Genomic DNA, 12,108 nt, shown 5'->3' on the forward strand with positions numbered 1-12,108 from the left:
ATGTGCAGAGAGAAGTTCCACATGTCACTACTATGTCTAAAAATATTTCCCTGAATGATAAACTAGTTTTGGTTGGAAAGCAAAGTGGCAGGATGACAAACGAGGCACAGGCCTGCCGGGGCATCCAACCTTGTGGCCCATGGGCCGCACATGCCTTGGGGTGGCTATCAATGCTGCCCAACATAAAATCATAAATTTACTTAAAACATTATGAAATTATTTTTGTGATTACATGTCACAATGCATTTAATGTGTGGCCCAAGACAAATTCTCTTCTTCCAGAGTGGCCCAGAGGCGCCAAAAGGTTGGACACCCCTGGTAGGGGATAAGGTGCTCCAGCTTCTATAGGGGCTTATTTTCTAGACTTATTTTCCCTTCATCCCACTTTCAATTATTTATTCTATTCTTCTGTGTGTTTTCAGCTTTCTGAGACCTGCTTTGGAAAGAAAGGAAACTAATGACATGCTATTAAAGAACTCTGAGTGTGGGGGAAATTGCATCTGCTTGCAATAGTCAGGGAAGGATTCACGAAGAAGATAATATCCATCAATAGGAGCTTCATAAAGAAGAAATGACTGGAGCTAAACTGCCAAGGCAGGGAAGTACATGGCACAAGTGGACAAAGCAGAGAAACCCAATCTGGCTGGAGTGCTGATATACAAAATAAGAGAAATGAAAAATAATGTTAAGGTTGATAGTGGCAAAGATAAATGTCCATCTGCATTTAGGCACAAATGATTAATAACAGTTTAAAGGGTTACTCCTTTCCAGGGTATCTGCATCTTGAAAAGGGCCAAGAGAGCAAGATGCTTGAACTGCAGTGAATGCATTCCAATGAATAAATTCCTAGCGAGGGAATGGCTCATGCTAGGACTGGTACAGGTGGGGATTAACAACCTTGAAATCTCACCTGGCAGATGGCTGCCTAGTTACTCATTCATGAGGCTGACTCTGCTCTCTTGCCACTAGTGGAAACCTTTTCATAGTAGCAAAGAATAATAATTTAAGGAATTAATTACAGCAACCACTTAAACCACTTATTGAAGGCCATGTATTAAATGCAATAATTATTATCTCAATTTAAAGGTGAAGAATGAGACTCTGAAAAGTAACATTGCTTGCTGAATATATAATCCATGAATGGCAGAGACTCAGAATTTGAATCCAAGTCAGAATCAAAACGGAGAGCTGATACTCTTAACTACTACCCTATCTCTTAAAACTTAATCCCGCCATATTTTCTTCTTCCCCTTTCACCAGTTAACGTAACGTTTCCCATTCTCCCTTGATATCCTGTTTACCTTAAAAATAATGTCAAAATTTTCCAAGTAGGGGTCTTTTACCACCAAACTCTGGAGCATCTCAGAGAACATCTGGAACGTCTGCCTGTAGAGACACTGAAAAGGCACAGGGATGAGTGATGCCCGCCCTTCACTTACATGAAGTTCCCCGACACTGCATCCTTTTAAGGTTCTCCTCACTGTCTTGAGACTTGACTTAATGTAGGCAGTTTGTGAAACGATATATATTCATATTACATGGACATCTCAACACTACCGGGAATACAGTTAACTGATTCTAACTACATTTGGGGAATTATTTAGGGGAATCAAAGTGCTTTTAACGTTTGACTTATGACTCTTTCTGCTATCTTGAAACAAAGGGCAATAAAGTCCCCTTTGGCAATTGCTTTACCAACCAGTTTACTCGTGGCAGAAAGAAATCAAGGGCTTTGCACCTCCTCTTCTCTCTGCCTGAAAGGTTCTCCTCCAGAGATACCCACACTCTGTCTTTCCAACTGTTACTTCATCAGGAAAGCTTTCCCTGACCACCTCAGATAAGGAGCCCTGCTCCTCCCAACCACAGTACGCTCTGTCCTCCTCTTCCCCTGCTTTATTTTTCCATAGCACTTATTACCACCCGGTATCCCACTTACCAGTGGTTTATATGCACTAGGATGCAAGCTCCCTGGATCAGAGTGCTCTGCTGTATTTGTGGCCTGCCATGATGCTTAGCACATGGTAACTCTAAATTCTGCTAAGTGTATGAATGCTATGCCTTATTTTAAAGCCAAAAGCCAGGGAATAAGAAGTGAAGGGAAAAAGAAGACAAAATACAGAGGAAAAAGGGACTATTTAATTTAACCATTTATTCCATTCACCAGATCTGGCTTAAATGGTATTTGGCTAGTTCCAAAAAAATCAAATGTACTCTCCATCGGCCATTAGCAGCTGACCCAGGGGGGTGGCAAGTTATTGAAACAAAGTGTGGGTTACCTCTGAGTTGTAGGACCCACTTGGCATGATTTGCTGCAGCTGGGTAAGAGTCTTTTCAGAGGGCAGAGTGATTATACTTTTGATGATAAAGCTGAACAAGTCATCTCGATCTTCGGAGCCAAACAGTAAGTGGACATCTTGGTAACTAAGAAAAGACAGTTGGGGAATAGCAAGCTGGGAAGAGTTTGACTTGACACTGATAAGCAGAGATTAAAGTTACCCCAAAGGGAAGAGCAGACAGACTGGTGTGTCATTCTAATGGAAGAGATAAATGGTGTGCTTGTCAGTGTGCGTTTAGATAACATCTTACAAAAGGTCAGAGAAAGAGTTTCAGGCTAGGAGCCTCCATCCTTCTCCCCTACCCACCCCACCTCCCCAGGAGGTCACAGGAGTGACGTCCTTCCAGGCGTTTCTCCAGTTCGACCACAGAAGAGAACCCTGCTGCAGTCTAATATAGTAAAGTATGCCAAAAGATTTCGGTTCAATTCCCAGTCAGGGCACATGCCTGGGTTGCAGGCCAGTTCCCAGCAGGGGCCAGTTCCCAGCAGGGGATGCACCAGAAGCAACCATACATTGATGTTTCTCTCCCTCTCGCCTTCCCTTCCCCTCTAAAGATAAATAAATAATTAAAAAAATAAATAAAGTATGATTTTTCCAAGTGCGTTCTGCTGAGTGTGTGTCTGTTTGGGGAATGGCAGGTGAAACCAAGTTAAAACCCTTTTAATTACACGACTTCTCGAGACCTTTAATCTGATAATGTGCTGTACAAATTTCCAAGAAAGGTCAACAGAAGACAGCCCTTCAAATGTCTTGGTCTGTGGAACTCTGTCATGAAGCAGACGTGGTAGTAACTTTCCACTGAATATACTTTGGACAAAACTGAACTAGAAAGATTCCAATCAGGTCTTGCAGATACAAATGGTAGCATATATGATATCAAAGTTCTTACATAAAAACATGGATTTGGCTCCCAGTTCTCTATCTAAATAGTTTTGAGAAGTTAAAAAAAATATGGAACATGTGAGTTGACTTTGCTATTGACCCTGAGTGAAGAACCAGGGCACACGTGTCGACGGCATGTGGGTGTCACCTGAGGCTAGCGATGGTGACAAAGACCTCCTGGCGCACAGGGCTGAAGAGAGAGTGCAGGGGTTCCTCTTTCACCACAACCTGTGACGAGAGGGAAAGCACTTTAGGAGAGAGAGTAGAGAATGTGCCAAGACATCAGGCCAAATGATCAGAGGTGCGGGTGGCCGGCAGGAACAGGAGCAGGTCGTTCAGAGGGCTCTGCTCCTTGGCTCCACAGGTCTGGCAACAGGACAGTGGCTAGGCTAGGAGTTTATTCTCCAGAGCCAGACCCTGAGGCCTGGCTCTGCCTCTTACTAGCTCTTTGAGCTGATGCTATTTGCCACCCATTACCCATTTCCTCATCCGTAAACTGAGATTGACAGTGCTAGTTAACTTCCTAGAGTACTCGTAAGCACTAAACGAGCTAACTCATAATACCCAGAGGCTCTCGATAACTGTTAGACAGGGTCTGTTACTCTTATTTTTATTGCCAGTGATTATTTGCAGTTTAGGCATCCTCACTCCACTTTCTACTAAACCAGCATCTCTAATATAGTGTTTAATATTACTCCAAGTTGCTTGTCCTAGAAAAGGAGTACCCCTGGGTATTTCTCCTCCATGCAGCAATACTGATATGAGAAAAGGATAAGGGAATTGATAACATAGGTGAAACCACTTGTTAGCCGGGTCACCGAATTCGCATGGTCCCAATAATCTGTGATAAAGTCACAAAACTTACATAGATGATATGTACAATGTCTGTGATGTGGCTGTGAATGAATGATTCTGAGGTTTCATCATCAGGTAAAGTTTGGCTGAGAGAAGACAAAGATCTTAGGAATGTCAGCTTTTCATGTTCACTCTGAATTTGTGAAAAAAATCATAAAAACACAATTACACATTATAATCCCACCTGGTTATTCATAGAAAGCTTCCGTAGTTTCTTAGAATGTTTGAAACATCAGACATCTCATTCAATCCAATATCAATCCTTTATTATGAAGAATGAATAAATTACAGAGGATTGAAATTCCCTGTCCAGTGGCCCAGCCTGGGTGTATGACCTCACCTTCTCTCTCAGCTCGATTTCTAAGTGCTCCCTCCTGGCTGCCCCACCTATCTTTGTTTCCTCACCCACCCACCCTGTACACTGCTGTCTGATTAAGATCCTAAAGCTGACCTCTGGTGCTGTTACCTTTAGCTCTCTTGATGTCATTAAACATTCATCGTTTTGAGTCTTTACAGTTCCATATTAAAATGCAAGTTCTGATTTGAAGAATTAAATCCCTTTTGTATTATTCTCTTTTGCTAAATATAAAAGCATTATCTAATTGTCATTGAAACTTGGGGAAAAGTACATATAAAGAAGAAAATAAAAGACCAATAACTCCACCATCTTGGGAAAATTTCTGCCTCCCCCTCCCCTCCAGCCCCTACAGATGGTGTAAAACTGGTATAAGCTCTCTGGAAAACAAGTAGCAATACACAGCAAGCGACTGACTTGGTGGCCTCAGTCTCTCTTACCTGGACGTATAACAATGCAACACTAGACTTCTCTGCTCTAGTTTTGCCTCTCTCCAATATAGTCCCCAGGCTAATGCCGAACTCATCTTTTTAAAAATGCATATTTGACCAAGCAACTCCTATCAAAAATCTTCCAATAGCACCCGTGGAGGTCAAGGCCCTTCCCAATGTGACCCCAGCTAATCTCCTCAAATTCATCTCTCACCTTGTCTGGCAGCATTTTGTGTTTTAGCCAAATTAACTTCTAGGCTGCCCTTTCTTGCTTCTGGGCCTTTGCACCTTCTGAATTCTCTCCATTTCTGCTTTTTGTTTACTGGCTAAAATCTGTATCTCCTTTAAGACTTGGACCACGCATTTTCTCCCAAAGCAGGGTCAGGTGCTCTTCCTAAGTGTATCCATAAACTCCATTTGTGTACTGTTATCGTGGCATTTGTCCTACTCTGACAAAATCACCTTCTTAATTCATCTGTTCCCCTGACTGGCTGTAGACCCCAGTTAAGGCAGAAAATGGACTGCTCCCCCACCCCAGCCCCCCAGTTCACTGCAGCAATCCAAGCCCATAATTAATTACAAATGATCCTTTATGACATGAAGCATAAAGAACAGTCTGAGTCAAAGTGAAGACCAACATTCTGGCTTTAAGTCTTTTTAAAAAAATGTTATTGGTACTATACACAGAGAAACTGTAACGCTTGCTGAATTTTCACTAACCAGAAACATCCGTGTGCATATATATATCCGAAGGAAATGAAATTTGGACCTCAAAGAGGTATCTGGACGCCTGTGGTCATTTCAGCGTTATTCACGATAGCCAAAATATGGAAGCCTAAGTGTCCGCTGACAAATGACCAACGCCTCTGACTCTGCAATTTAAGCGTACCGGGCTTCTTTGAGTTCATTCAATACTCTCTGCTCCTTTCTCCCCCAAGGTTGTTAAAGACATCATTTCCTATTTCTGGAACACTCACTCCAATTCTAACTTCTATTTTCTCCTATTCATTCCTCAGATCTGAGCTCAAGGGTTACTTCCTCAGAAACGCCTTCCTTTACCTCTAAGTTAAGATATAGTCTTTTGTTACATACTCTCATAGAATAAATGAATGGATGAATGCTTCACCTAAACAATGGGATACTGTTTTAAGTAGGATAATATAGATTTTAGTTATTGACTTAGAAATTTTTTCTCCCACCATTTCTGATGTTTATTTTTCTGTAATTACATTCATTGGGCCCCAGCTGGTGTGGCTCAGTGGGCTGAGCACCAGCCTGTGAACCCAAGGGTTGCCGGTTCAGGGGACATGCCTGGGCTGTGGAATGGTCCCCAGTGTGGGGTACGAGGAGGCAGCCACACACTGATGTTTCTCTTCCTGCCTTTCTCCTCACCTTACCCTCTCTCTAAAATAAATAAATAAAATCTTTTTAAAAATTACATTCATTGGTATGCACAAAAAAAAGTCAGAAAATATATATACCAAAATATTAACAGTAGTCATCTCAGGAAAGTGAAATTAAGAAAGATTAACTTTTAATTTTTATTATAGTTTTCTTTGTTTTTATAGGAACTGAATAATTTTTATGAATATTAGTATAATTATGTTAATATAATTTATACAAATTATATATTTATATAATTAGAAGTGTTAAGTATATTTCTATTTTTTATAAAATAATTTACAAATGTATAAAAATGTATATTATAAGTATAAACAAAAGTATAAATATAAATTTTACAGCTTATGAATTATTTGTATAAAAAGAAATAAAGGTCTAAATAAAGTTGGGTAACTTGTAGAGATTGCTTGTGCATACCTTTAGCTCACCATGAAAAAACCCCTGGATGGATTTGATCAACTTCTCAATGGTGTCCTCGCTGAAGGGGTCCTCATGGGACGTGTGTCTGGACCTATCTGTGAGGGACTCCAGAGGGAGGCTAGAGATGCCTGAGCCTAATACCAAAAGAAAGACATCAAATGATGCCTTCATACTATGTAAAGTTATACGGTTTTGTGGGGAGAACCACTGGGTTTCAGGACAGACAGGTCCTGTTCTCACCTTCACTACCTGCTCTGCCCAGTCCCTTCCCCTTTACGAGTCTCAGTTTTCTCAATCACAAATTCAATGTTCTCTAAGGGCTTCCTAAGCTACAGAAACCTTTTAGGGTGAACCGTGCCAGAGTGGCTAAGAGCACAAACTTTCCATCTCAGTTTCAGACAAGCTGGAATCCTGGCTCTCCCACCTATCAGTTCTATGACCTTCATCGAGTTAATTTGCCTGTTTGGAACCTTAGTGTCCCCACCTGTAAAACAGGATTATTGTGAGGACTAAGTGAGGAAATACAAGACTTATCCCACCCAGTATGTGGCCCACAGTAAGCACTTAAGTGGTATATATTATTCAAAATCAAAAGTGTATGACTCTGTGATGACAAGAGCTTCAAATATTGTAGCAACCCCTTGCTGATCTCTTCCCACTTGCCCAGATTGCAGTAAGAGCTTCAGGTATTTCCTTCCCAACTTGGGATATACTTTAAGAGCACAGGCTCAGAGTCAGGAATCTTTGTTCTGCTTTTTTTCTAGCATTCTAACCCTGTGGGGCCTTACTTTCCCTGGGCCTATTTCTTCATTTCCAAAATGGGGATGATAATAGAACTTACCTCATTCGGTTGATACAGAACTAGCATCAAAGAGGTGCTGGCAAATATTAGTCCTCTGCTCACTGAGTGACAACAATTATGTGGTGTCATTTTCCTCTTCATGTAGCTTTACATCCTTACTTCCCCTGCTTTCCAATACCAAATCCCAACTCCTATTGGGCAAATCAGTTTACTATTTCCCGTTTAACACACCTATCATCTGAGGATTCATACCACAGTTTTCACAGATTCTTCTGCAAATTCCTCCCACTGCCTGCCACATTCTTGGCACCCAGTAAAAGCCATATTCTAGTTCACCTCTTTGCACAGGATTTCCTCCTGCTTGCATGTCTCCGCCCTTTCTTCCTCACTTACCCTTACGTCTCGCTGCACATGGAACTCTTACTTGTCCTTCAGGACTCAGCTCCAGGATGCTTTTCCTGAATCCCTTCTTTGCCCATTTTGGCTAAGTATCCTTCTAGCTGCTAATGAAGCTCTCTATATTTTCCCCCTTCCCCCTACCTCCATCCCCAATCACACATATTATACTAAGTTCCAATCATTGGTTTATCTATGAGTATATTGTGTCTGTTCTGTTCACTGCTATATCACCAGCAGCTAGATCAGTGTTTAGAGCATAGTGTTTAGAGCACGCTATTTAGAGCTTTAATAAACATTTGTTGGATGAATGTACAAACGACTGTAGTTCGTCAAACACACTAGTCTTTCCTGTCTCATGCAAATGCTGTTCCACCTACTCAGAATGCTCTTCCCTCTCCTTCTCACATGGGTTGTTCTCAGACAGGTGTTCCCTGACAAATATGGTTTAAATTAGGTTCCCATCCCTTTATTTTTTTTGTCTCAGCCCCTTGTTTAATTCTTTCACAGGGTTTACTACAGCTTATAATTTGATTACTACAGCTTATTTTAGTCCTCAGCAGTGTTATGTACATTTGTGAGGGTAGAGACCGTGTTGATCTTGTTCACTGTTGTATACCCAGCAATTGGTACTTAATAGATGTTTGCAGAATAAAGGAAAGAGTTACTCTGTAGCTCAATCCAGATTTCATTCACACCTGCCTTTCCCTTCTAGCATTTATACTCGGTGCAAATTGGCAGGATTATTTGTCTCAGGACCAAGTTTAGTTTCCTGTGTGGCTAGAATACTGTGTTTTATCTTTCTGCCAACCAGATTCCTAGGTCTTAAAGTCACTCAGCCACGTGAATTGAAAAGAGATGCCCTCCCCTTTTCCTTATCCTTTCCCCTGTTCACCTGTAAATTCATGGCTATTTGGGCTCTTTATAATATCCTCTAAGTTGCTCTGCTGCAAATCCACATTTTCTGAATCACTGTCAGAAGCATAAGGGATCACTACTTCTTCCCAACTACAGATCCTAGGAATAAAAAGGGGATTAGAAAAATTAGTTTTTCAGGATTCTTCTGTCTCATCACTCAAGTAAAAGCTTAAATATCACCTTTTCAGAAGCGTTCATTGATCACCAATCTAGGCTGAGCAGCCTCTCCCCACCCCAGCCCTACAGTGACTTTCTTGTTTTTTTTTCCATAGCATTTAATCATTACCTACGATGATCAAGTTAATTCATGTTGTTTATTGACTGTCTCCCATTAGACTATTAGCTCCAAGAGGGAAGAAATCTTGTCTACATGGTCACAGTTGCATATTAGCTCCAAGAGGGAAGAAATCTTGTCTACATAGTCAGCACTTAGCATATTGTCAGCCTCACAGGGAGTGAATGGATAGGTAAGAAACACTATGCCACTGTTAAAAAGAGACTGAGATAGAAGACCCCCTGCACCTCCCTCAATCCCACTTATCCTTTCTTTTTTTTCTATAGCACATGACACCCTCTAATATATTATTCAGTTATTTATGATATTGTTTTTGGGTAATAATATTTGTTCAAGTTTTTGTGCTATTCACAATGTAAAGTCTATAAACATGACACACTTTTAAGTTTAATCTCTATTAACATTTTATCCACCATTAGGTTTAGACAATAACAAAGCGAGAAACTGTTAACCTAAAAATAAAATGGCTTTCCAAAGTGAGAGGCAAACAAGTATTTGAGATCAGTAAGAATAGCTATGAGGGAATCGATTCAGGTGGAAGCTCAAATCATGTTGCAATTAGGAGACAAAGGGAACGAGTATGAGAAAGGGGAGGGGAACAATTACACTAATAGAAGGAAAGCATTTCTATTGGTGAAGATAATATAGCGACATTAATTCTAAACAATGTTTTTAATTTTCAGTCAAGTAGTCATCGGGTATAAAAACTGCTTTTTTTGTTATCTTTGCAAAGCTTCGTGCAGTGGCAGTATCGTAGCCCATGAGGTTTATCCAAGGCATATTATTGCTAATTGTTATCTTTGCAAACAGTTCTTTGGGGAATCAAGTTGTTTAGGCCCAGCGCAAAGGTTATTTTGCTGTTTTCATGTTCCAAAGGTTTGAGACACAAGACAGCAAACCGGTTCCTCTGGTATAGCTGCTCCAGCATCTTTGAAAGTGGCTACTTTTTTTTTTTTTGTTAAATTGATAAGGAAATGATGAGTTTGGTTTTCCTTTCAAAATTTTTTATTTATTGACTTTAGGGAGAGGGGAAGGGAGTAAAGGAGGGAGGGGTGAGAGAGGGAGAGAGCCATTGTTTTGTTGTTTCATTTATGCACTCATTGGTTATTTCTTGCTTGTGCCCTGACAGGGGATCCAACCCACAACCTTGGCACATGTGGATGACATTCTAACCACCTGAGCTACCCAGCCAAGGGCTGAGTTTGGTTTTCAGTATACTTTATTTCATTGTAAGTTTGTATGATTTAATTTTTATAAATAGCTGTGTTTAACAACCAATTTGCAAATTCCTGACAAATTTAACCATTGGCTTAAACAAACATATGAACTCCGGCACACTACTGGTTGACTTACTACTGAACAGAAAGAGTTTTTTTCATATTCTAGATCAGTACTGTTCAACGGTACTTTCTGTGTAGTGAAAAATGTTCTATAGTTCTGCACTGTCGAAACGACATCCACTAGCTACACATGACCACTTCAAAATGTGTCTGATATAGACTGAATTGTTATTTTTAGTTAATTTAAATATTTACATATAGCCAATATCTACCATACTGAATAGACTACCAGACATAGCAAGAACTGACTCTCCCGATTTGGTATAATCATATCTAGGATACTAATAGTGATAATATGAGTCATCATATTGTGCATGCTTCATACGTTCATAATAGTTAAAAGTACAGATTAGAGAGTCAAACTGAGTTGAAATTTTCAATTTCTTTCTCTATAAAATGGAATAACTGTGTACCTCACAGAATGGTGATAAGGTGTAAAAGAAAGACTGTACGTAGAGCCCTTAGCACACTGTTGGGCTATCCTGTTAAGGCTCAATAAATGGAGTTCATTATCATTTAGCTGTTAGATAAGTCACTTCCATATTTGAACCTATTATTTCAAAACCTTGTCAACAACCTAATACGTTGTTCAAAGAGTTATGAGGAGTCACTGAGTCAACACAAATACTTTGCAAATCAGATTAAAAAATCACTCATAGGTCAGTTATTAACAACCAAAAGAATCTTTGAAGGACACTGCCACAATTTTCCAAAGGGAAAAAAACCCACCCACGAATACCTTCCCCCCCTCACCACCTGACCCTTCCCAGTTCTTTAAAATTGGTCCGCAGCACTCCCGACAGAGTGACAGGCGACCGACCAACCAGAGGAGGCCCCGTCTCGAGCCCGCCCTGAAGCCTCGTCCAATAGCGTCGCGGTAGCTCCCGGAATAGGACCGTTGTGAGGCGGCTGGTTCCAAGTGGGCCCCGGCGCGGGGGGAGGCGGCCCTGTTTGCTACAACTGCAGGGCCTTTTTGCGCACCAGGACTGGAATTCCAGCCGTGGCTACTGGAAGCGAGCGGCCCGGCCCAGCGGAAGGGCGGGGACTGACCTGTGCTTAGAGTCCATCTCAGCACGAGGAGCCTGCCGCGAGTCCCCTGCGTCCCCTCCGGCGCGCTCCTGAAGCCACTTTCCCGAGCGGAAGTCAGCCTGCGTTTCGGGCCCTTTGGGGACCTGCTCGGAGGAATGGCGCTGCCGGGTAAGGTGTTGCGCATGGCTGGACGGCGGAGCCCCGCGGACGGCGCGCCTCGGCGAGTGGGCCGGCGCCCTTGGGAGGCTAGTGTTCGCCACTCGGGAGCCGCCTCCGCGGGGTCCCCTTCCTCTGCGGGACAGGGGCATGGGCTCCCGCACTCCTGGGGCTGAAAGTCTAACGGAGGGTCTGAGCGGGTGGGACCGCCAGACACCTGAGGAAGGGTTGGGGGTGGGTGCAGTGCCGAACTACGGGTACCCCAGAGGACCAGCCTGGGAACTGCGGCGTGGTTAACCCGAGGTCTGGCTTCACTCATTCATTGGACTCGCGCGGGCTCCCGGGCCGGGAGGCCTAAGGGTGCGCTTTCGGCCAAATTACCCGTTGGGCCATTAGCTTCCTTTTTAGTGAAATGAGCTAAACAAACAGACAAACTAAAACACCTTTTCGGGAGTTTAGGGAATAAGTAATGAAGTTAGATTCTCCGGGTGC

At 42.1% G+C, this 12,108-nt stretch overlaps 2 protein-coding genes across 5 annotated transcripts in view; one reads left to right on the forward strand and one right to left on the reverse strand.

The window, feature by feature from the left end:
• The window catches only part of MROH8 (maestro heat like repeat family member 8), a 42,429-nt gene extending 30,591 nt beyond the window's left edge, over positions 1-11,838 (reverse strand). Inside the window, exons 1-7 of the mRNA XM_037164381.2 lie at positions 11,482-11,838; positions 8,774-8,895; positions 6,678-6,814; positions 4,084-4,206; positions 3,367-3,446; positions 2,277-2,421; positions 1,302-1,397 (exon numbers count right to left, since the gene is read on the reverse strand). Of these exons, the coding sequence (XP_037020276.2) occupies positions 1,302-1,397; positions 2,277-2,421; positions 3,367-3,446; positions 4,084-4,206; positions 6,678-6,814; positions 8,774-8,895; positions 11,482-11,768 (990 nt within the window). The 5' untranslated portion in view covers positions 11,769-11,838. The remainder of the gene's footprint in view (positions 1-1,301; positions 1,398-2,276; positions 2,422-3,366; positions 3,447-4,083; positions 4,207-6,677; positions 6,815-8,773; positions 8,896-11,481) is intronic.
• RPN2 (ribophorin II) overlaps positions 11,539-12,108 on the forward strand; it is a 53,991-nt gene continuing 53,421 nt past the window's right edge. For 3 of the 4 annotated variants that reach the window (XR_008392628.1, XM_053671119.1, XM_053671120.1), the window contains exon 1: positions 11,539-11,628. Coding sequence is in view for 1 of the 4 variants with exons in the window: in XM_037164379.2 (XP_037020274.2) it covers positions 11,616-11,628 (13 nt within the window). In the remaining 3 variants the exon portion in view is untranslated. The remainder of the gene's footprint in view (positions 11,629-12,108) is intronic. The other variant, XM_037164379.2, reaches the window with a different exon arrangement.

Source organism: Artibeus jamaicensis, unplaced genomic scaffold (genome assembly GCF_021234435.1).
Source record: "Artibeus jamaicensis isolate MK-2021 breed Jamaican fruit bat unplaced genomic scaffold, CSHL_Jam_final contig_685, whole genome shotgun sequence".
Taxonomy (NCBI): domain Eukaryota; kingdom Metazoa; phylum Chordata; class Mammalia; order Chiroptera; family Phyllostomidae; genus Artibeus; species Artibeus jamaicensis.